Source organism: Pangasianodon hypophthalmus, chromosome 28, assembly GCF_027358585.1.
Source record: "Pangasianodon hypophthalmus isolate fPanHyp1 chromosome 28, fPanHyp1.pri, whole genome shotgun sequence".
In the NCBI taxonomy this organism is placed as follows: Eukaryota; Metazoa; Chordata; class Actinopteri; order Siluriformes; family Pangasiidae; genus Pangasianodon; species Pangasianodon hypophthalmus.
In genome coordinates, this window is record NC_069737.1 from 11,494,544 (window position 1) to 11,521,149 (window position 26,606).

A 26,606-nucleotide genomic window follows, 5' to 3' on the forward strand; every position below is an offset into this window, starting at 1 on the left:
GCACTTACTTTATGTAACATATTTAGCTTAATGCAGCTCATTGGACCAGAAACTTGCTACAGGGCTAAAGACATTAGCTTAGAAAATAGTTTCTTAGGGTTTCATAGATTTTTCTTTTAAATTTTCCCCTCAGGTCTGTTTAGTGAAGCAAAGACATGGCTTGTTTAAAAAACTTTTACAATTGGATAAAGAAGTAGGGGTCTATTTCTGCTCCAAATTCAAAACAAATGTATCCTCTGTTCAGAGTCTGTGGCGCTAGTTAATAGTGATAACGTGAACCATCTCTATGAAACAAAACATAACCAGTTGAGACTGAGGTCTCATTTGTAGCCATAAACTGATCACTAACAGTTAAGTGTTAAAAGGTAACTGTTGTCACTGTTCAGTCATTATTCAGGACCTTTGTAAGTAAGGAATTTTATGTAGCTGGACCTTCACAAATTTAAACTGAATACTAATCTAGATTTTAGCTTTTGGAAAACATTTTGCCCAGCATTTGTTTTTCAGTATTTCCCTGTTTTATGTGTTATGAATGCATTGCCATTGCAAATGTAGAAGATTAATTAAAAATAATTTTAGTAAAGCAATGGCCTTGTTGCCCTCATGTCATTAACAGCCTGTCAGCAAAGAAACTTTGTAAAAATGAGACTTTTGCGATGGGTTAACATATTTTCTGTTTTGAGTGGTTAAGTGCATGTTTTCTTAGATTCAGTGTTAAAAATGTGTTATATTTTATTGTTTGTATTTCCATTTTTTCTTTTACAAATGGATATTGCATCAGACCATAATCAGTTGTTGCTGCTGTCTATAATCATGTTAAAAAAAAGTTTTGGAACAGTAATCTCAGGAATTTCCAGAACAGGAAATGTACAAGAGGTGATGAAAGCAAGCTAAATGCTAAAAACATTGGATGTGGCCCTATAACGAGGACACGTGATTTAGAAATGCTCATATATCGTCCCCTGGTGGAGCAAAAGATCTTCCCTTTAATTTGCAGCCATGTGAAAATTACCTCATGGAAAAACTTAACCTTTGCAGATACAAATAAACGTCAGAAAAAAGCTGCTGAGTTATATTTTCCCCCACCAACGATTTCTGCAGAAATTGCAGAGAGCAGAATTTAGAAAAGATGAATGCAGGACTGAATATTGTGTTGATAAGCACAGTTCATTATTAAAAAAAAAAAAGATTTTCTTCAATCTTAATAACGTCTGTTAATGAAATGACCATCACAACTAAATACAAAAAAACAGATTTTATTCTTCAAAATATACAAATCTGAAAAGTAATGACACAAGTATCATTAAGAACAGCATCATTACAAAATATAAAATTAGACATATAATAAAACCACGACTGCTGCAAAGTAGTGTTTAACAAGACCACATTCATAAAACATCCAAAAACTTCAACTTTGTTTTTCACAACAACGTGTGTTTTTCTCAGCACATATCAGGCAGCTTTAGAGAGGTGATCTGCAATCAGCTTCTGTTTGTCAGTATACTTGTGTTCAAGTTCGCTGTCCAATCAGATTCCACTAAATTATCTCTTTGAGGAAATATTTAATGTCTTTTAACAGGAAAAAAATATGTGAAGAACTAAAACTGGCACTAAACAACACTGCATTAAGATTACACACTAAAATTAGTATGATAGAAGGTGTCAGTTTGACTAAAATAAAAAATACATGCGCACGCACGCAAAAAAAAAATCCAATCCTTCTAAAGTGTGAACTCTAGAAAAGACTTCAATAAAATTTAAATCAAGCAGCTTGATTTTACAGACTTGGTCCACAAGTATTTGACTGATATTAAACAACTATGATATTACTCTGTTTTGTTTAAACAGGAAAAGTAAAATTTGTCATGACAGGCTTGTCTTATTGTTCAAAATAAGTGACTTACAAAAGCATCACTAAAAAAGTATTACCTGCTTAATACCAGTAACCACTGGACAGATAATTATTGCTCAAAGAGGGCATTAACATTAATTCACTGATCAAATCAAATATGTATTCAAAGCTTACGCACATTTTCTACACAGATATAAGAACCAATCTTGTTTTTTTTACAATATTTACAATATTTTGTAAACTGTAAACGAAGAGTTTACAGTACGATATATACATACATGACAGAGCAAGAGAGAGAGAGACAGACAGACAGACAGACAGACAGGTGAAGAGAAGCAGAGAGAGAGAGAGAGAGAGAGAAAGAGCAAGAGAGAGTGACAAAGAGAGTTAGTGCAACAAAAGAAAATGTATGAAAATAAGGTCAAGTGTGAGAGACAGAGAGAGAAAGAAAAAAAGTGTATGCAGTATTTAAATGTGCAGGAAGAAAGAAAGCTCCTGTCATTTCATAGCAGCAGCTAATAATCAGCACAATGCAACAGGACGATCACCAAACCCAGTTTAGGCTCTGTATACCTGAGAGAAAGACAGAAGATCAGTGAATGAGATTCTATTTCAGACTTGTGCCTGAAAGCCACACTATATTTATTGTGAGAGTGTGTGTGTGTGTCTGTACTTGTAATGTTGGCTCTTGAGGTAGTCGAGAACAGCAGGCCTGATGCGAGCCACACCACCTTGGCTATGGTTGCCTCGCCCTGTGATGACTGACAGCTGGGGACGGCACAAGCCCTGCTGCCATTCTAACAGGAAACAGGAAGTCTATTACACAAGCGCAAAGCTCGAAACTGTGATAAAATCAACACAGGTGCACACTCAACCCTACTAAAAAACTAAAGAAGAAACTAAAGAATAAACAATTAAATACTAACTTTCCAACTTTTCATAGTTAATTGTAAACCTACTTGGTCTGATAGTACATGCATAAGATCTGAGCGTCAGCATGTGCGTTTCACTCACCTGAGGTTTTATTAGCAAGAACCTGCTGCAAGTGATGCAGAGCCTCACCGACATGCAGCCCATGCAGATCCAGAACATTCTGAGGCAGAAGTGTAGCGTTAACACGTTCAAATATTTGCACTGCTGCTCGATGATTCGCCTCCTTCATCTTCTGCCCGTGTAAGTGACCCTGCACACGCATGCACACACACACACAAACAAAATGTGAGATACCTCGAATCATATGTGTGTCAGTAGAACAGTGTATGCATTAGTGATCTAGTGATGTACAGTTTTGCTGTTAATGTTACGCAAAAAATGGTAAAGAATTTTTAAACGAGGAACAGGAAAAACTACACTGTATATTATTATATTACAATAAAATAAGATATAAGATATATAAGTATATTACAAGAAAAAAAGATAGGCTACCAGTTTTACCAGTGTAATAACTGCACTTCCAAAGCAGTGTTATAAATGTAGCATTGTAGTGGCATAACAAACATGTCATATAGTTCCTCCACTAGAGTGTGTATAAGACCTGTTGAGCGTAGAAACTGGCCACGTCCTTGCGCCCTTGTCTGTAGGCTTCGGCAGCTTTATCAAAACACTCCTGCTGGCGTTGTCTTTGAAGCGTAGCTTCTGTACGAAAGTCCTTGTATTCTGGGTCTTCTATGTCCTGGAACTGTGCTGCGTCTATCTCGATCTTCTGCTTCTGGCAACCAGCATGGAACATAAAACACGCAGTAATTAATTTCTGTTGAATAAAGCCTGTATCAGTAAAGCACTAGATGATGATGATGGTAATAATAATATAAAGAGATATAAGAGAAGGGACAAGTACAATAAATTAAAAAAGTATCAAGTTAAAATAGGGTTCAACATGAATAAGAAACATGTATCAATGCAACTAACAATATAATCAATCAACAATATTATCAAACCTTTTATTAGTGTAATAGAGGATGAAAAAAAACTGTCTTGCATACATTGAAATAGAAAACCCTTTATCAAAATACTGCATGTGTCCTTACCCTCTCTTTGCTAGGTGCTCTACACTTTTCATTATTTTCCGTGACAGGTTCAGATGCTACTACAGTTCTCACAGGTTCATCGTCCAATAGAGTGTGTAGAAACTGCTCTGTCTGCTCCAGAGAGTAACTGCATTTAAATACGTTAATGTTAGAGATATGTTGACACACATTCCTGACACTGGGCCTTATTTATCAATCTTTTAGTAAAGTTGTGTGTAAATGTTTGCCTAAGTACCAATGTAATTTTTAGTACCAAACCAAACTACATATTTCAGATTTATGCTCATTTTCTTTGTATTTTTTGTACGTGTATGTTAATAAATGTTGATATATTGCAATCACCTGTAAATTACCCGACATATGCATGGCACAGCTGATTTGCATTTAGTGATGCCCAATAAAACTCACAGAGTGGAAAGCTCACAGAGCGGAAACGACAAAATGACTACTAAACAGCCAAAAAAGAACAATTTCTCAGACACAGAAGTGGGAGTACTTTTGACTCGTGTCTACAAGAATAAAACATATTATTTAGTAGTGTGACCAGCAAAGAAACAGCACCTGAAAAGGCCTAAATATGGAGAGAAACTGAGAAACTGAGAGGAGGACACTACAGCAACTCTAAGAGACATGAGTTCCAGTTTAAAGTAAATGTGAAAAGATGAAAATAAAGATTTCTCCTCTTTATGCCAGAAACGTTTGTTTTACAGATGCATCATGAGGTGCTAATGTGCAGTAACCACTGGAGGAATGTAGTCTGATGTATTTGGAAAGAAGCTGGATAATTGTACGTTGAAGCATACCAGATCGGTCACTTATCTCTCTTTAAAATGTGCCAGTAGCAAGAAGTCCAAGGATATACAAAATCTGGACACGTACAGGAATGACACAGGATCTTTTAGTCAGCTGAATTAGTGTTGGCTCTAAAGTGTTGCATGGCATTAAAAGAAGATGCCATGGCAAATGGAACCAACTTATAAGCCAGCATACATCCTCTGGAAAAAAAAAAATCATACCGATCTTTAAAGATCTGTTCCCTCCTATGTGCAGCATTTGCTAACTCTTCCAAGTAATATCAATTGTGCCATTTGCACACCCTTGGCTTATGGCTACCATGTGTACAGACCAGCCCATCCCCTTTTTACAGTATATGGCGGAGTTTCTTCTTAATTCAACGACTAGTCTTATTTGTCTTAAAATGGATTTGGGCTGGCTTGCTGGCTTTATTTTTTATATTTAATATTTCTTTAAAGTCATTAATATGAAATGACAGGTTTAGAAAATAAGCAAATAAAATGCAGTAACTCCTTCGCAAATTATATGATTTGAAGGTGATCAATCAAGGATTACATTAGTCTTCTTCTGTGTAAATTTACACACACTTAGGATCACAAGTAGGAATACGATGGCTTTTCCAAATTTAGGATTTTCATGGCTACAAAAATTTCTTGTGTAAATGCTCATGTGAACAATTTATGAATATCTCCATTCATATACAGCTTGATAAATGAGGCCCAATGTAAGTAAATTCCTGTGAACATTGTAGACTCATTTCTGACTAAATGTTAGTCACCTGTAAACTTTCCTGTGTAGGAAAACTTAATTACCTCTGTTACACGACTGTTGTACGACTGTTACAAAGTGCTAGCACTGGAGACTCCTTCCAAAAATGGTAATTAAATGTCTCCTTACAGAAAATCTCACTTTTTTATCTGTTTTTCTGAAGCATCCACCATACAAGCCTCTATGTAATCTGTTACTATAGAAACAATAACGTATTACAAAGAGTGCATTAACATAAATCTTGTAGCTGGAACTACTGTCAGAGCTGCTGTTACAGAAAATTAGTCAACGAATTCTGACAAAATCAAGAATTCAAAGGTAAATTTGTGGTAATTCACTGTGGTAAATCAATAATTAAAAACCAGGTATGAGGTGCTTGGTACTGAAATAATGTCTCAAATAATAATTTTTTTTTCTTCTCATACTTGTGGTCTCTGAAGATGTCCCTGAGGAAGTGCCTGTCAATGGTGGGGAAGAGAGCAAAGAGCTGTTTCTCCTTGACTATGGCTGCTCCATCTTTCTTTTCCAGATCCCAGCGACTTAACCTAGACTACATACAGAAACCATAGACAAGATGGTGTTGATGTATGTGAAAAGCTGTCTATATTTTAGATTATACAACAGTGGCTTACATGTTTCAAAAGAAATGAGTACTTGTGAGTTTGTGTGATTGTTTTTACCTTCTCTAAACTGTCCTGCAACACTTGTTCTTCAAGCATGATGTCCCTGAGAGAAACTGGAGGGCGGGACACATTCCAATGGTCCATGAATGGAAAGCCTTCTTGGACACCTGATTGGTTGCTGAGTGATGAATAGCCATCTGTGGCAATGAGAAAATGAGCAGCTGAGTCCCTCAGCCCAGCCGCCGCTGACTGTGACTCACCCCAGTGTACAGAACCTGGGTGAGTGCAGAAAAAAAAAAACAGTGAGAGAACAGTGGGAGCTAGAGACAATTCTACACAAGCATGTATGTCCAGAAATATCTAGAATATCTATCTAAATATCTTACTCTCTTGCAGTAGATGATATGAGAGAGCTGCTTGTCTGTGCTTCTCCTATCAAAAAACAACAGAACACATTCTTGAAGTAATTTTTGCCTGCTCCATTTAATCTTTTATGAAACCTTTATTTATTTGACTCTTCTGTGCCACCACAGTGTTTGTACCAATGTTGTTACTTTATCAAGTGCAAGTGTACATTACAAATCAGCAGATTTTATATTTAATAGATCGATTGCTATATAATTTACCTGGATAGTTTCTTTCCATTTCTGATGCAGGAGTTTGGCTAAGTTTAGGTCCATCAGCACTGAGCAGTTTTCTGGGGAAAACTCACCTATAGTCATGTATAGCAGACATACAAACATTTAAACATGCTGCTTTGTATTCTTATTTGACATATTTTTCTTTGACATAAGTGCAGATACAAATAGGAGATGCACTATTCATTTCCTTTCTTTCATTTTTAAAAAGCTTGCTAGAAAGACTCAGAGGGCATCTGGTTGAGACTGGAGGTGTGCATCGGGACTGGAAGTGAACTGAGCAAGAAGTTTTTTTTACTTTCACGCAGGTAAGCGGTCAAATATGAAGCTCGCAGGGCAAAGAAGGACCATGCGATGCATACACAGCATCCTTAGTAACTCCCTAGTCAGGGCCATGGTGGTTTAAATTAGGCTACTAGTTTGTTTATATTTTAGGAAATTAACTAAATTAATTAGAAAACATTGTGTTCAGATACAATCAAAATAATGCCTACGTGAGCTGGATTATATAAACAGTCCTGCACACATCGCTAGTTGACCAATAATGAAACTAAATGATGTACAAAACAAAACAAAAAACATACAGTCTAGGCCACAATGACTTCAGGTTTAAGTCCGAACACAGATGCAGATACGGATATTTGGCAAACTAAATAGATACAGATAATGATAGTGTCATTGCATTACACCCCTACTCTGTACTGTAGGGGTGTAAACTGTACTGGACTGAGATGCTTCACTCAAAGGGAACAAGTGGAGCCAAACCATGTAAATAAACCATGTAGAGCTTAATAAAGCCACTGTTTTGTCCTTTGTCACCCATATGCATATCAATGAAGTTAGTAAGTACACTGTCACCTTTAATTTAACAGTGGTATGCCACTTTCAGGAGAACTAGGTTGGAATTAAAGCCTTCTCATTTTAAAAGACCAAATGTAATACAACAGTGGGCTGCTCAGCTGGTTTTCTGATGCCACAAATATGTTATATCTTTAGAAGGGAAAATAAGGTACAGTATATGCACTACACTGACAAAAGTATGTGGACACCTGACCATCACACCCATATTTGAGACTTCCCCAAACTGTTTGCCACAAAGTTGAAAGCACACAACTGTATAGGATGTCTTTGTATACTGTATAAGCTTATGTTATAAGCTTATCTGCTGAATACTATGGCCTAGTTGTTATGTTTACATTCACAGCATTTTGGACTGGATTGCCAACTGGACCCCAGGCCTCCTCACCCAACATCAGTGCCTGACTTCATTAATGCTTTGGTGGCTGAATGGGCAAATCCCCAAGCCTTCCTAGAAGAGTGGAGGTTATTATAACAGCAAAGGGGGGACTAAATCTGGAATGGGATGTTCAACAAGCACATATGGGTGTGATGGTCAGGTGTCCACAGACTTTTGCTCATATACCGTCCCCTTCAAAAGTACTGGAACAGCAAGGTCTTTGATCAAAAGATGAATACAAGATTCATAATATTTCAGCTTTCATTTCTGATATTTACATCTAGATGTGTTAAACAACTTAAAGCTTTTGTTTGAATCCACCCATTTTTCACATGATCAAAATTAGTGGAACATGTGACCGACAGGTGTTTCTTGTTGCCCAGCTGTGCCCTGTTAGATTGATTTTTAAACAATTAATAGCCCTGAATATCTTCTCTTGGTTTGAGCCCTGGGTTTTGCCTGTCAAGACTATATTTATTGTTAAAAAGGATAAAACAGCATGAAGACAAGAGAGCAGTCTATGGGAAAAAAGCAAGCTGTTTTAAAGCTGAGAAAAGAGGGAAAAATGATCAGAACAATTTACAAAGAAATGCACAAGCATTGGGCATGCCCAATATAACAATTTAGAATGAAAAAGAAAGATACCATTGGTACCTATGCTAACAATCAAACATTAAACAGGCCAGCCAAGGAAGACAACAGCAGTTGATGACAGAAACATTGTGAGAGCTGTGAAGAAAAACCCAAAAACAATAGTTAGTGACATCATCAACAACCTCCACAGGGCAGGGGTGAAGGTATCACAATCTTCATTCGAGATACGATTTTGAGAGCAGAAATATAGAGGCAATACCACAAGATGCAAACCATTCATCAGCAGTAAGAATCGGAAGGCCAGATGATGAGCCACAAAAGTTCTAGAAAAGTTCCAATATTAATCTTTACCAAAGTGATAGAAAGGCCAAAGTGTGGAGAAAGAAAAGATTTGCTTATAATCCAAAACATATGAGCTCACTGGCATGGTGGAAATAGTGTCAGGGCTTGGGCTTCCATGGCTGCTTCTGGAACGGGCTCATTAATCTTTATTGACGTAACTCATGGCGGTAGTAGCAGAATGAATTCATAAATTTACAGGAACATTCTGTCTGCCAATTTACAGAGAAATGCATCCAAGCAAATTGGGAAGAACTTCATCATGTAGCAAGACAATAGCTACGTGCACATCAATATTCCGATATTAACCTGAATTTGGCAATGTTCTAATTAGAATTGAGTCATGTAAACGCCGCAATCCAACTGCCCAATTCAGATTATGACAATAACCTGAGTCCCCAAATTCCACCCTTGGAATATGCCCGTTTTAATCAGAAATTTGTTGCACGTAAACAGCTTATTCAGAAAATCCACTGAAAGGAGATACCCCCAAAACACCCAACAACTGAAAGAAGCTGCAGCAAAAGCCTAGAAAACCATCACAAAAGAAGAATGCAACAGTTTGATGCAGTTATTGCAAGCAAGGGGCATGCAACCAAATATTAAGTGTTATTTACTTAAGACTATCTGCTCCAATACTTTTGCTCACATTCCAAGTTACTTAACACATCAAGAAGTAAATACCAGGTAATGAAAGCTGAATTTCTGTTCTAATTTCTCATATTCAACTTTTGATCTCAAACCCAAATGTTTTCAATGTACAGCAAAAACAAAAGAATGGGCCACGTCATTCCAATACTCCAATACTTTGTTGTCTATTTAGTTTCTTTGAATTTCACAGAAGTCTGAAATTCTCCCATATAGGATATGGATAATTTAAAGCACTGACAGTATGGGCTAATTACCTGGGGAGATACCTACAGGCCCAAACAACTCAGTGAGCTGCAGGGCAAGTTCTGTGGTTAGTTTTAGCTCCAGTGCCTGAATGTTCATTGGCCCATTATTCCTCTGACCCCTTCTCTCTTTTTCTCTTTCCTTTCTTTGTTCCTCCTTCTTGCGCTCCATCTCTTCAAGCTGTGACAGCATTATGGCATTTACTTCTTCTTTTGTCTCTCTGTCTTCTACCTCATCCTTAAATCCTCCATCAAGATACTTCTCAAATACCTCAGTTTGTGAGACTTCATTTTCTAACTCTGGATGTAAAGAATCCTTTAGAGCTTTACTCTCTCCAACAGGTTCATTAGGATGTATTACAATGGAAGGTCCAGGCACACACTCAAGTGTTTCATTTTGATCTGGCTCTTCAGGTTGATGCTCTAAAAGTTTGATCACCTGGTCATTACTGTCCTCAGGTTCCCGATCAACAATATTCATAGTAGAGCTGGTGTTACATGGTACTATAATAGCTGGGTTTTCACAGCAATTGCTGCCAGTCTCTTCTACTACTGTGTCTCTTGTGCAGTTTATTTTTGGCTCAAGCAACTCCCCTGCCACCTCACAATCACAAGTTTCTTCCTTAGTACTCTGAACTAAATCATATCCTTCTGCATTTTGATGATCAGAAACATTTTCCTCATCATCCCTACAAAGATGTTCGCCTGAATCAAGTAGCAAGTTGGTGGTCCACTCCATATCCTGGTGACACTTTTCATACAAGTCCTCCAGAGTCTCCTTGGGAACATGTTTAAAATGGCGGCTAAGTATTTCCAGGCTGTGCTGTTTGAATGGTAATTCTCTCAAGTCATTCTCCTCTACCTGTGAGCCTTTCTCGTGACACACACGGTATGGTATCACCTGCTGCTCAGAAGATTTTTCTTTATTTATTTTTGGAACAAAACGCAAAGGGTTTCCCTCCAAAATAACTATTCCCATGGTACGGCTGTCTGACTCTTGCTCAGAACATTTTTGCTGGTCAATTCGCCACAGGAGGGCAAAGTCCTGAGGTTCTGTTTGGGCAAAGGCACTGGGGCATGTTGTGAAAAGCAGTTCTGGTACAGGATTCAGCTCTGTCTGCTGCAGTGAGGTGACTGGAGACCCAGCATTAGGACAAGACGAAGGGCTTTGCTGCGTGAATGTAAGTGCCAGTTTGCAGGATTTTCCTCCCCTCCGACTGGGAACTTTCCGTCTCTCCTGGCTGGATTCAGGACTATACTCCACCTCACCTCCTGAGTTTAGGGACAGGTAAGCATTACAGTTTGGTTTATCTTTCTGCTCTGAACCTGTCTCCAGACCCATTACCCCATTTGCTGGAGTATGTACATCTGTACATGCCTCTTTTGTACCCCTTTTGGAAGACTCATCCTGACTGGCTCCAAGTTCTTTTATGGGGCTAGGAGTATGAGAACTGCTTTTTCCTGGATCACTGGATCTTTCAGACTTCCAGTCAAGGACACAGTCAGGGAGTACCGGCTGAGCCTTAGCTGCCAAACTTGATTGATGCCCATCATCACCTAAGAGTAGAAAGTCCTGAGATGTTTCTTGGGTAATTTGGATATTGTCTCCCTGAAGAAGATCTAGAAGCTTCTGGAACTCAGAATTAGGGTGTCCTACAAATTTACTGTCAGATTTAGTTGTGTCTTCTTCAAAGTTTGACATTTCCTCATTTTGGTTTTTCACTGTCTGAGATGCTGACTTCCGACTCCGTTGCCTGCGCTGTTCAAGGATTTCAGAGGGCCAATCACCCACAAAATCGAGCTGTTCTGTATTCAATCTAACAGCATCCCCAGTGTAATCATCCTCAGAATCATTCTGGCTTGCTTTCCTTACAGAGTCACTAAAGTCATAGTTCAGAGTGCCAGCGTCTCCATCTGCAGTTCTGGTCTCCTCCCTCACTCTCTTTACCCGCTGACCAATCGACTCTGCAAACATCACAGGCTGTTCCAAGATCCTCGTTTCCAATTGGCCAAGATCTTCATTTATGCTGCAGTCATTCTGTCCAGAAACTACCATACAGGCATCCAGTTCCCAGTCTAAGTCTGCTCCATCTAGCAGCTCAGCCTGTGGTGCTTCAATCAGTTCTGTTACATTTTCCTGGGAGGACATGTATTCCTTGGAACCATGTGATCCAATGTTGCTTTCTGCTGCACCCATGTTTGCTGAAGTAGAACTACACTTACAATCAACTGATGAAACATCAGGCAGAGAAGAGGAGAGATAGCTACCAGGTTTACCAAACCCAGAGTGACCCACTAAGTCAGGACGGCTTGTTAAAGGCTGCCTGTAAGAAAAAATTAGAAAAGAACTAATAACTAAGAGATAAAAAGGGGCACATATGCAATCAAGTAATTGTACACAATGGCACACTGTTCATGGTTTAGTCACTTCATGGAAATCACAGAATTTAAAATAGATCCGACTGGGTATGTATCAATATGGGTATTTATCTGACACATTGCTCATTTACTCATACTTGTCACTTTAAAAATGTTATGATATCAATAACCAATACTATATGAATTTGAGATAAACCTTGCAATCATATTTCACAGTTCATGATGGCAATCAAAGCACAGCAGACTGCAAACTGTGCTCTGTGAAAAAATACCAAGGTTCTACAGCACCTTCCTACAATACAAGTAACTTGATAAAATATCAAACCTAAAACTCCAGATAAGGAGTTAACTGCACACAACAGCAATCAACTATCTAACTCCAGATAAGGAGTTAACTGCACACAGTCAGCAAAAACTAGCTAGACGAGAAAAATGTCTACACACAATGCTAGGTGAATAACAATCAATAGCTCTTAGACACAATATTGTTCTTGACGATCAGTCAGGTTCAGTCACTGACAACAAGGGATTCCAACACAGCTGTATAGAAGTGCTTTTCCAAATTGAAAAAACCCTCTCTTCTCCACTGCAACTGTACTCAGTTCAAGGGAACTAATGTAGCTAGCTAGTGCACTTCATTTAAAGTCAACTGGCTAACGTTATAAAGAGCCTAGTAGCCTAAATGGATAGCACCTTTCATGCCCAGTATGTAAAAAGAGGAACAGAAACAGAGCTAAATAAAATGTTTCCTGATATGCTTGATTGCTTAATACTAAGTAGGTTATTAATTTTAGTATTAGTATTGATATCGATAGCAAGGAGTGCCCAGGAACATGTACCATGCTCATACTCTGTCTGAAAAATGGTACAGATTTATCCCTAAATCTAACAATGAAGGTAAAGTCCAGAACTTTTCAGCTACACTCTACTCATATCTAATTTAGGCCAATCATATAGCATCACAGTTCTTTTACATATAGCTTGTTATGATAGTAGACCATATATAATTGGACAAATTTACAACACTCTCTAGTCTGTGACATGTTGACATCACCAGAAGCTGGTATCTATACACTGTTAATGCTCTGTCACCATTGGGTCTGAGAATCTATTTTAGAGGATTATCAATAGCTTGCATCATGGGTAAAGCCTGTGTGGTCATGCTTGTGTGTTCTTGATATGTTCAACAGTTTCATTTATAATGTTTTCTATTGCTACATTCCATAGAGTATTTTTGATTCTTAATGGCCAAATCTGTTCATTTTGACACACATTCAGGCTATGTATCCCACCGAGTTATGATTTTCACTCCTCTTAATTGTAGGCTTTGAGACACTTATGCCAACATTGGTTTGACAGTTTTGTTTTTTTTCCCCCCCCTAACAGTGGCCTTGACACTGTTTCGCTCTTAACATTATCTTGTAGAGAGGGCCCAGTAATTAAAGCTGAAATTCTACACATGTGCTGGAGTACAGAGATAAAAAAAAATCGTCCAATCATCTATCGATACTGCTATGTTTAGGTCCTTTACTAGATAATTAATTCCTTAATGGTACACAAACTCACTCTGTTGGGTGTGTTTGGCACACATCCACACCATAGATGGCTGTGGATTTGGGCTGTGAAGCCATTATATTCTGGACAGATACGTAACGATCTTGGTTCTCCAACATGCGTCGAATCTTTTCCTTCGTTACTCCATGTTTCGTACGTCTATAAAAAGAGAAGAACAGTTGAACAGGAATACTTTGAATATTCCACAATCAAGTTGATTGACCACTATTACTTCACTAATATTTAATTCCTTCAAAAACTCCTATATTGACACCACAAAGTCTTTGGAAACTGAAAAATAAAACCTTGACTTTTTGGCTGCTCTAATGCTCTTTGACATTAACTAGGTTATGATTAAAGATCAGAAAACTTTACAGTATGATAAATGTACAACCCAATATTATAGGATACATCTAGCTGAGTAGTCAATATCATTGTAGGATACCAATTTGAGGTATTTAATACCATTGATCCCATTAGCTAACTTGTAGCCAGCAGGCCTATGGTTTAGCTAGCTAAGTTTGTTTCTTTGGGTTCATTTTGTAGAAATTTAGCTGCAATCCATTGTACTCTGAAAGTAGAACTCGGAAAGTTCCAAGTCGATTTTCCCGAGTTCCAATCTAAACGCTTTTCAGTGCTTCTGCTTAGAAAAACACGGATGCCAAGAGCAAGGCTATATTTGAATGGCTAGTCTCTGAATGTGAAATACAATTTTTGTGATTTTTTTTTTCCCCCCAATCTTCAACTGTCCAATCTAGATGAGACCGTGTCCACGATAGCCTCAGATTCCTGTTCTTGGCTGACAGGAGTTTAGCCCAATGTTGTCTTCTGCTGTTAAAGCCCATCCACCTCAAGATTCGATGTTCTGTGCATGCTGAAATGCTTTTCTGCTCATCACGATTGTAAAGAGTGATTATATGAGTTACTATATCCTTCCTGGAAGCTTGAATCAATCTGACCATTTTCCTCTTACCCCTCCTATCAACAAGGCGTTTCCACCCACAGAACTGTTCACCCACAGTATCTACATGGCTTTTTGCATTGCACTGCAGCCACATGATTGACTGATTAGATAACTACATGAATGTGCAGGTGTACAGGTGCTCCTAAATAAAGTGGACAGTGCGTGTATATACACTGACTTAGCTAAGACCTTCTTGTGTAGTTGTCCTTGTTTCTCTAGTTTTGTCTAGTTACTGTATATTTCAGTGTTTATGATGTAGTGTTATGTGCTGTGTTTAAGATTTTTCTTATTCTGTGTTTGCTTTTGCTATACTTTTCCAACTCTCTGGGTTTGGTTTTCCACCAGGTGTTGGGCTCACGGAACAGCACTCTGTATTTGTGCTTCTGTGCCTGAAGGAAAAAAAAAGAAAAAAAACATGTGAAACAAAGGTCAAAGGTACATCCCCAGTCCTGTGTTTGCATCAGGAATGCTGTGACTGTGACTTATCTGTCATCCAATTGACATTTTGAACAAATGCTAATTAAATGAGTCACTACAGAAACATTAGGCAATGGAAAATGAAAAGAAAATAGAAATTGCTAATTTATTGAACACATTTTTATGTCTTTGTTCTTAAGTTTTTGTTTGTTCTTGAAGTTTAACGTGACAATCCTGTTATTTCAGAGCAGGGGTAGACATCATGAAGTGATGAAACTATTATTATGAAAAACTAACATGATGTGTATATAAGATTTTTAGAGACTTGTGATTACATATTCTGTTCAGTGTACTAAAGTTTAATCAACTAGCAAAATCAGTGCTTTGCTCGCTTGCTCTACGCTTTATAGGCAGTACTGCCAGGTACAGGTTGTTCAAAAACACATCTAGGATGAAAGAGAGCTATGTGACTGATAGCGTGACTATCTAACAGCAGAATGTGAAAAGCACTGTTCTTCAGACACACCATCCAGAATCACACTAGTGAAAGTTTAGCCATTTTAAATTTGTTAAATTATAATGTACAGCTTTTGTTTTGACGCATGCTACTAAGAGTCTGAATGGATCACACAAACAGTTTCAAAGGTTTTAATTTATTGTACTTTAATAATGTTGAATGGTTTAACTGAAAATGGAAACCTAAGGCACATATTTAGGCAATGCTTTTGCGGTATTATATGCTGTAGCCTCCAAATAGTATTAACAGAGCTCTGTAAGGCATTATAAACCGATTAGAAATTTGGAGTCAGAGCCAAAATCCATGTAGTTCTATAGGGGCAAACTATGAATTATAAAGAATTATGTACAGCACGTAAAATGTTCTAATAACTTATTCTAATGTACAGATTAAAATAATGGTAGTTTAAAGCACCTGTATCTTCTTATTACATACATCAATAGTATAAGAATTAACTAGGAATTACATTCTGACATATTAAGGCAAGTCCTGCAGCTCAAACGTGTTATAAGCACATTATTTTGTAAGTTATGTACAGTAAAATGACTCATATTTATAGCTTACCAATGCAACATAGGGCTTCATCTCCCAGCACTGCAAATTGGTGTTGTCTATAACTATAGGGGTATGACCTTTCTCAAAAGCTTCTTTTGCTGAAAATAAGAGTGAAAATTAATGTTTCATGACTATGAAAATGTATCAGTTGTATGTATTTTTAATGTTTTTTGATGACCCGTTATTTATAAACACCAGGTAATGTTGAGACTTAGCTGTGACTTAAATGTGATGTGCTAATAGTGTAAAAAAAAAATCATATATTATTATTATTACAGTATATAAATCTCAATCCCTCCAAAAGTATTGGAACAGTAAGGCCAATTCCTTTGTTTTTGGTATACACTGAAGACATCTGGGTTTGAGCCCAATGAAAGAATATGAATATGATGAATACGAGATGACAGATCAGATTTTCAGCTTTCATTTCCTGATATTTACAGCTAGATTTGTTAAACAACTTACAACTCTTTGGTCTTCATGTTAGTTTATCATTTTTAACAACAAATGCAGCCTTCACAGGCACTCAGGGCTCAAACCAAGAGCAGACATTCAGAGCTATTAATTGTTTAAAAAAAGTCAATCTTACAGGGCACAGCTAGGCAACAAGAAACATCTGTCAGTCAGATGTTCCAATATTTTTGATCACTTGAAAAATGTGTGGGTTCAAACAAAAGATGTTATGTTCTAACATGTTTAACACATCTAGATGTAAATATCAGGGAATGAAAGCTGAAATTTTGATCCGTCATCCCATATTCATCTCCTGATCTCAAACCCAAATGTCTTCAACATATAGCAAAATCAAAAGAATTGGCCTTGCCGTTCCAATACTTTCGAAGGGGACTTTTTTCCCCTCAGAGAAATATATATAACACACACTTACGTATACATGCACACACATATATATACACACACACACACACACACACACACACACACACACACACACACACACACACACACACACACACCCACACCCACCCACCTCCAAAAGTATTGGAACTTCAAGGCCAGTTCTTTTGTTTTTGCTATACACAAAGACATTTGGGTTTGAGATCAAAAGATAAATATAAGAAGATGGATTGGAATTTCAGCTTTCATTTTTTTTTTTTTTTTTTATATTTCAAGAAAGAAACTACTGGTGCACTAACAACCAGAACAGGTCGGGCAAGGAAAACAACAGCAGCTGATGACAGAATCATTGTTAGAGCTGTGACGGAAAACCCAAAAAACAACAGGCAGTGATATCACCAACAACCTCCACAGGGCAGGGCTGAAGGTATGACAATGCCAAAGAAGACTACACAGAAAGAAATATACAAAGAAATATACAGGCCATACCACAAGATGCAAACCACTCATCAGCAGTAAGAATCAGAAGGCCAGATTAGAATTCACAAAGAAATACAGAAATGAGCTACAAAAGCTCTGGAACCAAGATTAACCTCTAAGAAAATGATGGAAAGGCTAAAGTGTGAAGAAGGAAAGAATTTGCTAATGATCCAAAACATATGAGATCACTGGTCAAGCATGGTGGAGGTAGTGCCATGGCGTGGGCTTGCATGGCTTCATCCTGAACGGGCTCACTAATCTTTACTGATGATGTAACTCAGGATGTTAGCAGCAGAATGAATTCAGAAGTCTACAGAAACATTTTGTCAAGACAATGACCCAGCATACTGCCAACACAAGAAAGGACTTCAACAGTGGAAGGTTTTTGACTCGCCAATTCAATCACCAGACCTTAACCCAATTGAACAGCATTTCACCTCTTGAAGAGGAGACTGAAGGGAGAAACCCCCAAAACAAACAACAACTGAAACAAGCTTTGGTACAAGCCTGGAAAAGCATCACAAAGAAGAGGTTTGGTGATGTCAGTGGGTCACCAGCTTTATGCAGTTATTGCAAACAATGGACATGCAACCAAATATTAAGTGTTTTTTTTTTTACTTTAATATCTGTTCCTATACTTTTGCTCTGGGTGATCTGGCTCCAAAGGTGCCATGTTCTAAGTTGTTTAACACAACTAGATGTAAATATCAAGAAATGAAAGCTGAAATTCTGATCAATCGTCTCATGTTCACCTGTTGACCGCAAACCTAAATGTCTTCGGCATATAGCTAAATAAAAAGAATTGGCCTTGCCGTTCCAATACTTTCGGAGGAGACTGTATATAGTCCAGATGACCACATTCTTTTATGATCTCCTTTTGTGATAATTTTTTTAAGTACAAAAACATGTCTCAAATCTACCTGAGATTTAGACCCAGTGACAACAGCTTTTCTTGTATCTATCTTAAATGTTAGCTTTTGTAGTACTCTCTCACAGTTCTTTGGTAATTTCAAAAAAACCTATTTTCCTGACACTCTGAACAGTGCTTCTTTACTATTTCTCCAAGATTTTTATTTCCTGCTAAAGTCAGACACCCTCATTTAAAAAGCAGCTTAATACTTATTTATTTGCTTTAGTTAATTAACCATTGTTAGATTATTTTCCTGTTTATTCCTACCTCTTATTTTACAAACTTTCTTGTTTCTTGCTCATTCATTTATGTATGTATGTATGTATGTAATTTATGTTTATTTAGTTATGTTAACTTGTTTTTTCTTTTACTTTTAATCAATGCACATGTAAATTTTTTTTGTAAAATATTCTTTTGCTATATTGCATCATTCTTCTGCTGTAAAGCACTTTGACCTGCCTTATTTATAAGACAAATAAATAAAAACAACAAATGCCTGGAAATGATAATGTAATGCTTACCTCTCCGATGGTTCCACGCATGGGCCTCTCCAAGTAAGTCTGGCTCAAAATGGTACACTCCATTCTGGAGGAAGTACTCATCGGTACTTAAGACTACTCCACCCGGGTTTTGTTCCAACATTGCACTGCACCGGACAAGAAAGACCACAGCGTTATGGTCACACACACACACACACACACACACACACACACACACACACACACACACACACACACACACGTACGTTTGTCTTACTATCCTGCTATAGCTTCCACTGACATTAATTACTAAACAGTTCATTAATGCAATGCTAAACCTAACCCCAACCTTAATGTCAGTAACCAAAAGAAAACACTTTTAATTTTTTTAAAAGCTACTTTTTGTAATAAAAAAAAAGATAAAATAAAATAAGAAAAAAAGAAAACTTTTTAAACATGGTTTTTCTTATAGGGATTAGTGTGCTCCCGAGGTCAAACCTGTCAGATATTCCTGTTCGTGTGAGAACATTTGGTCCCCGCCAAGATATAAAAACCAGTTCTATAAGATCCAGTTTGCTCTAACACCAGACCAGACAGTCTTTATCACCTGTCATTCATATTGGACATGCTGTCAAGCAGCCATGCATGCATTATTTTATTTATTTTCTCTTATACTTTCAGAGGTGCCAAACATGCAACAATACAATCCTAGCAGACAGAGTGAAAAAAATAACGTTAACACACAAAAACCCCTTGTGCATGTCATTGGCTTCATGCGAACACATAAATTTATAATAAATGTATTTGTTTGAACTGATAATTAACTGCAAATGTGTGGATTTTTAAACAGCCAGCTGATTATGTGAGCTTAATGTATAGTGCTGTTACAAATTAATACAAGTGCATGTCCAATCTGTAGTCCAGTCCATGTCCATATTATAGTGCATACAATAATAAACTGTCTACAACCATACAGTTTTGGAGCAAATGTAGGGGTCATTCAGTCGTCAGAGTTCACCTAGATAATGTCTGTGCAAAGCAAAAGCAACCACTGCCAGAAACAAATAACACAGAAAAGCCTAGTTTTCAGATAAGGGTCTCTCCCATATCATCATAGCAAGGAGTCAAAATTCATAAATTCTACGGCTAATCATACGTTTGCACCTTTGCACTTTATATGAGTCTCCATTTTTATTTCCTTACGGCTGTGATGTCATTACTGTGAACACATTTTCATATGAAAATCTGTAGCAGAGCTATTAGAACAGAGGAAGTTGGGGAAGAAAGAACAGACATTGTGCTGTTCCTGGTTGTCTTTCAAAGGATCACCTGAAATCAAAACCTGTAACCAGTCCATTTCATTCACTTTTATCCGTTACTGACAATTCAGTGTGACTTAATTAGGACACGGCAGACTCACATGCTTTATTTTTTAACGTAAAATTTCACCCGTGCTTGCTATTTATTTGTTTACTGCTTGTAAATGACTGTGATATACAAGCTCATGTCAATACATTATGCCTCCACCACTAGGTGTTGGTTTAAACTTTTTACTGTTATCTATGGCCTCTGTGGTGAATTTACCAGTGAATGCAAAAGAAAGAAATTATGTCTTTCTGCCATTTCTGCAATTACTTCTGCCATTTTCTTCTGGCCGATTCGAGTTGGAATATATATTTAGTAGTGGTGACATTTAGGCTCCGTAAACACCAATCACATCTGCTTAAATCAGTTCCCCTTTTACGGCAAACACAAAAAGTGACTTCTTTCCTGCTTGCTCAGCCTCTTTAAGCCTGAGCAAAACTGCATTTCTATCCATTTACACTGTTTTAGTGTAGCAGTTTATGAGTGGTAATGGTGCATAGTTATATTTCACGTTTCTCTTAACAGTCAAAGGAACGAGAATTAGTAGACTTGATGCACTATGACTGAGATAATCATGAGCTATAGTTAGTGCTGTAAAAGGTTCACTAAGCTGTTTTTTTTTTTTTTTTAATTAACACATTTTTATAATACTCATTACTTACACATGGCCATGATACAAATCCAAAACTGCTATTTCTAGCAATGTTTTTCAAGTTTGTATAGTAAAATGATTTTATAAACTGAAAAATATGATAAAGTTAATCAGAGCTCACCAAGTTTCACCAGTAAAACTCACGTTCCTAAATGTTTAATAAGCCACTCGCCTCTGCATCATAGCAGGCAGGTAAATGAAAGGAGTGCCAGCTTTTTTAAACTAGTTAGGAGGAAGTTGCAGTGGAGCCCACACAAAATGTAACCTTACCTTATTTAGAAACTCTCCACCAGCACCATTAAACTTGAAATACAAGCAAAGTTCATGACTCACGTGTAAAAACAAACGTTCTGTGGAAGTGCCACTCTGCCTAGCCTACACACTTTTCTAGTACTAGCACTGAATGCTTTGATGAGTATGAAATTATATAAATCATATGCTATGGCCTTGACAGTCATAATGGTTAATTTTTTCGTTAGTCCTGCTCTGCCTTTACTTCGTCATTTTCATCTATATTAATTGTGAGAGCATGTATATGAATTTATGACACTTAAACTTAAATAGGTTAGAGTATAGCCATATTGGAAGTTGCTTCTGCGATACTTGACTGTTTTATTATGTATTTTTCTATTTCTTTTGACTGATTTTTATTTTTCCACTAATTCTTCCCATCTGGTGTTTTTTATTTATTTATTATTATTTTGTTGTTTATTTAATTGTTGTTGTGTTTAATTGTTGTTGTGTCTTTCGCTGCCTTTTTCACCAGGTCACTCTTGTAAAAGAGATTTTATCTCAATGAGTTTTTATCCTGGTTAAATAAAGGTTACTACTACTACTACTACTACTACTACTACATGACCACAATAATCGTCTTTTCTACATCTTTTGGATTATTCACTCCAGCAGAAGTCTAGATGGCAAAGATATCTTTTTCCACATCTTTCACGTATTTGTGCTCACCAGGGTGCATCATTATACATATATATAGTTCTTAAAGCATTACAAGATGTTTTTGAGTACCTATAATGACAATGTTATCAGTGTACTTCAGTGAAATAGCAAACAAGAAAACTGTACAATATAGGCAGTGTTCAACTGAGTGCTGAACAACAGTTCCACTGGCCCACATAATCCAATTATATGAAAAATATCCCAACCCCATGGAGTCGTAAAAGACATCTTAAAATATACTACAAGGTTTGTAAACAGACATGCCTATTTTTAAAGAGGAAACACAACAGGTGAAAAGTCAAACTAATTTGTTTTAGCCATTGGTGTTAACAATAACTGAATACCTCAAACATAATTGAAGAATTGCTGTTCAATGCTGTCCTCTCAGAAAGTTAAAAGTTGTAAGCGGATACTGCAAAATACCACAAACCATGATATTTGGATGTATGGTTATGTGTGGTGCTATGGTCTGATATCAGGAATAAATGAATACCTGGCAAGTGTACTTTTGCCCGATCCTGGAGCCCCTCTAAGCAGCACCAGTACCTGCCCCTCCAATTTGAGTCGAATCTGAGGAGAAAGCATCCATGACTTGGGAACAGTAGCCGAGGGCTTCAGAGGAGCTTGACTGACAGGCCTGGAAGGCATCCATTGAGTCAGTGAAGTGGTATTCGTTGTCCAGGGGTTAGGGGCTCGCACAACAGGTGTGATAAAAGTTGGTTCATCCATGCAGGGCTTGAAATCTGGAGCTTGAATATTCCAGAACATGTGCAGATTTTGAGAATGTGGGACCGGTGCTGATATTTGCTTCGGAAAATGGTCAGGTCTGCGGTAGGCCTTAAAAGCTGAAGGTCTTGGGGCAGCACAGGTAGAATCATGCGTCAAGTGACTAAAATCAAGAGAGATGCCACTCTCCTGGGGCAAAGATCCACCCCCCAAACTGAGCTCATTTATTGGTGAAGCATTTCTTTGAGCACCACCAATCTTGGCATTGGAGTAGGAACTCTGATCACTTAAAGACCCTGATTTGAAGTCATTTTCAACATCTAGCTGATCAAGCTCCAGCAAAGCTTCTTGAGCTAGAAGGGGACTCGGTGGAGCACCAGAGGAAAGGAGAACTGACTCAGAGGGTAGAGGCAAGATAGAAGGAGTAAGAGAGGATGGTAGAGGCTGGAGCATTGCTAAAGATTCCAGTTCCTGGTCAATAAGAGAATCAAACTCTTCAGTTAGGTGAGTTGTTTCTGGGTTGAGCTCCTGATGTGATTTTTCATAATTGGACGCTGCTGATACGTCTGCTCTTATTGTGGATGATTTAGTGTGAGATGGACGTGGTTCCAGCAGAGCAGCAGCCATCTCAAAGCCTGAAAGTGAAGGAGAGCTTGTGGTCTTCCCTTCAGCAGCACAAGACAACTCTAGAAGAGCATCCATGGCATTTTCCACTGAAAGACACAGAGAGAGATGGTCTGTTTTGGTATGTATAATTTACACATTTGGATATGTCATCACTTATTTGTTATTGAGATAGAGCTGTTTTAGTAACACTGTATCCTGATTTAGTCATGCCAATAACTAGACAACTGAGAGACATACAGTCAGGTCCATAAATATTTGTACATTGTCAAATGTATTGCTATTTAGCTAGTTTACTCCTCCACTAGAGCACTCAGGTCTTCTGATCAGCTTCTTTTGAGAGTTCCTTGTTGTCGCAATAAAACCAAAGGCGATCATGTCTTTTCTGTGTTAGGTCCTAAACTCTGGAATAGTCTCCCTTTCCATGAGAGGCCGGCTTCTTCAATAGCCACTTTTAAGTCTTCATCGTTTAAAACGTATTTTTATTCTTTAGCTTTTGAATGGGTCCTTTAATAGGGTGAAATGGGTAAATACTTGATGCCGTATTTGAAGGTATCTATTTGTTAATCGTTATTATTACTATTTTTTTAAATGTAACTCTTATTTGTTTGATCAATTTGTAAAGCACTTTGGGTCAACTTCTGTTGTTTTTAAATGTGCTCTATAAATAAAGGTTGACTTGACTAGTTAGATAGCTGTCTACCACAGCGTACTCTGGAGTTGAAATTAAATAATGTATATATGTTTTCTGTGGTCTTCAGGACTTTGGGTGTCCCTGAGCTCTGACTCCCTGGACTTTGGGTGTCCCTGAGCTCTGACTCCCTGGACTTTGGGTGTCCCTGAGCTCTGACTCCCTGGACTTTGGGTGTCCCTGAGCTCTGACTCCCTGGACTTTGGGTGTCCCTGAGCTCTGACTCCCTGGACTTTGGGTGTCCCTGAGCTCTGACTCCCTGGACTTTGGGTGTCCCGGAGCTCTGACTCCCTGGACTTTGGGTGTCCCGGAGCTCTGACTCCCTGGACTTTGGGTGTCCCTGTGGTCTGACTCCCTGGACTTTGGGTGTCCCGGAGCTCTGACTCCCCGAGCTCTGACTCCCGGAGCTCTGACTCCCTGGACTTTGGGTGTCCCTGTGGTCTGACTCCCCGGACTTTGGGTGTCCCTGAGCTCTGACTCCCCGGACTTTGAGTGTCCCTGAGCTCTGACTCCCCGGACTTTGGGTGTCCCTGAGCTCTGACTCCCCGGACTTTGGGTGTCCCTGTGGTCTGACTCCCCGGACTTTGGGTGTCCCTGAGCTCTGACTCCCCGGACTTTGGGTGTCCCTGAGCTCTGACTCCCTGGACTTTGGGTGTCCCTGAGCCCTGACTCCCTGGACTTTGGGTGTCCCTGAGCCCTGACTCCCTGGACTTTGGGTGTCCCTGTGGTCTGACTCCCTGGACTTTGGGTGTCCCTGTGGTCTGACTCCCTGGACTCTGAGGTCTGGGTCCCTGGAACATCTGAGCAGCCAGTCAACTGTCCAAATACTTTTGGTCCCATAAAGGGTTTGGGGGGACGGGACACATAAAAAGTGGAGTAATTCCTATACTAGAATAAAAATAATCTACTTTAAAAAAAATAACCAAAACTTTGTCCAAGCCATTATAAAGATGTTGACATTACTATTCCAATTATACTAAGCTGGGCAGTGTCACGTGACGCAGTCGGGCAAACATGCGGGCTATGTACTGACTACGACGCCGAAATATCTGCTCGACTGCTAAATCACTTCATTTTTCACGTGTATCCAGGGTTACTTTCAGTTTTAAATCTCCAAGCAGTCCTCGGATCTGCGCCACAGCCCGAGCCAGAGGCGGCAGGCTGAAATCCAGGCTGCTGTACAGCGCCATCACTGTGTTGCTGCTGAAAAGTTACTCAGGCTGAGCTCGCTAACTCCACTCCACTCCACACACCAGGTCTTCACCTACCTTTAAAATCAGCCTCGGAAAGCACTATGTAAATGACATCAGGGTCCAAGTGAGAAAACATGTCGTGCATGCTCTTGACGATCTCGTGCTTGTTCTGTAAACTCGGCTCGGACAGCGCGGATCCCGAGAGGGCGCGTGGTAGCGCGGCTGCTCCGTCCGGCCCGGGATTGGAAACAGCACTGCCATGTTCTCCTGCCTGGCCTGCTCCTGCACTGGGTCCGTTCTTCTTTTTCTTAGGCATTCTGCCAGATCGGCCCTGATCCACGCTTTACAAGTTTGTAGCCACACGGAGCAACCAAACATTAGCATTTGGACCAAGTGACAAAAACACGAAACAAGCTTTTACGGGAAGGAAATGTGACAGCACGACTAGCGGTCAGAATGTGAACTGCATCTCTGGAGTGTGAAAAGCCTGAGGTGTAAAGCTTGAACCCGTCCGTTTCAAATTACTGAGGTGATAAACCACCGCACTACTCAGTATATTAAAACATTAGGGGTGTATTAGTGTGACATGCTGTTTAGTGCAGTGTGTGGTTTCGGTCCCAGTCTGTGTCTGACTTCTCAGCAGCAGTGTAGTGACTAGAGCCCTGCGCCATTCCCCTACTCAAACCCACACCACTCCCACTACAGGTGTCCAGTCCAGGTGGGAGTCGATTCCACACAATAAACTCCTCCAGTCTCAAATCCAGCAACTCAACCACAGACTATATAAAATACAAAGTGTAGTATTAATTAAGTACTTAATTAAGTACACGAATCTTAACACGTTTTGAGTACTAGAGTGCATGAACACTAACACTAGCCCTAAGCAAGCAGGCGTGTATGCTGCCTTCACGTGCTATCGGAATCATCGTAAATACGAGTTTTCCACTTGGAAGTTGAACATGAATGACTCCTCAAGGCGTAATTCAAAGTGGGAAACTCGGAGATAATTTTGATAACTGAGTTTCCTAAACTTTCAGTATGGTGGAGGAGAGGACAGTTTCTGTACTGAATGACAGGTTTTGTTCATTTTTCTGAATAAGAGCTTGCCGTTTTTGGTCATATTCATTTATGTATATCAGCAAGTATACTATGCATGTTGTACATCTTTACACCGTGAAAATAGCTTGTATTGGACCAAAATTCCTTTATCGTTAGCAAACTAGGTAAATCAGTAATGGGTTATGGTGTCAAAATAAAAGTAAAAGAAAAAAAAAGAAAAAAGAAATATGTATGAATGAACCTGGGGTCGGTCATGTTTCATGTTCCTTCCGAGAACGAAGCATGTGAACGCGACATGCTCCTAATTACCGCTTCAGAAGTAGGAGAATTCCGATAGCACTTGAAGGCAGCATTAGTCCAGTTCACTAATCGACTCTCGATTGGCTAGAATTGGAGAATCGACTCATTTTAGAATCGATTCATTTTAGAATTGACTCATTGTCTGAGGGGAAAATAAGCCACTTGAACT

At 38.7% G+C, this 26,606-nt stretch overlaps 1 protein-coding gene across 2 annotated transcripts; it reads right to left on the reverse strand.

Annotated features, from left to right (window-relative positions):
- Positions 1-1,240: 1,240 nt before the first annotated feature.
- On the reverse strand, positions 1,241-25,937 carry n4bp2 (NEDD4 binding protein 2). 2 transcript variants are annotated; one of them, XM_026943068.3, is made up of 16 exons: positions 25,154-25,937; positions 22,338-23,283; positions 18,919-19,043; positions 16,162-16,250; positions 14,976-15,052; positions 13,712-13,858; positions 9,779-12,090; positions 6,692-6,777; positions 6,452-6,497; positions 6,123-6,340; positions 5,868-5,992; positions 3,880-4,006; positions 3,387-3,557; positions 2,867-3,035; positions 2,526-2,649; positions 1,241-2,425 (listed from the first exon to the last, which is right to left on the reverse strand). In XM_026943068.3, the coding sequence occupies exons 1-16, from the start codon at positions 25,392-25,394 to the stop codon at positions 2,368-2,370; spliced, it is 5,061 nt and encodes a 1,686-aa protein (XP_026798869.3). In that variant the 5' UTR covers positions 25,395-25,937; the 3' UTR covers positions 1,241-2,367. The 2 variants fall into 2 exon arrangements, with proteins under 2 accessions (XP_026798869.3, XP_026798866.3); XM_026943065.3 differs by having other exon boundaries at positions 3,387-3,560; positions 25,154-25,936.
- Between the last annotated feature and the right edge of the window lie 669 nt (positions 25,938-26,606).

Bases quoted from the DNA above. Each gene is read 5' to 3' on its own strand.
- n4bp2 (XM_026943065.3), bottom strand. From the start codon at position 25,394: ATGCCTAAGAAAAAGAAGAACGGACCCAGTGCAGGAGCAGGCCAGGCA. The intron at 19,044-22,337 runs GTATTCATTTAT...TGTCCGGTGCAG, and splicing joins GGCAAAAGTACACTTGCCAG to TGCAATGTTGGAACAAAACC. The intron at 2,650-2,866 runs GTGAGTGAAACG...GTTTCCTGTTAG, and splicing joins TCTTGCTAATAAAACCTCAG to AATGGCAGCAGGGCTTGTGC.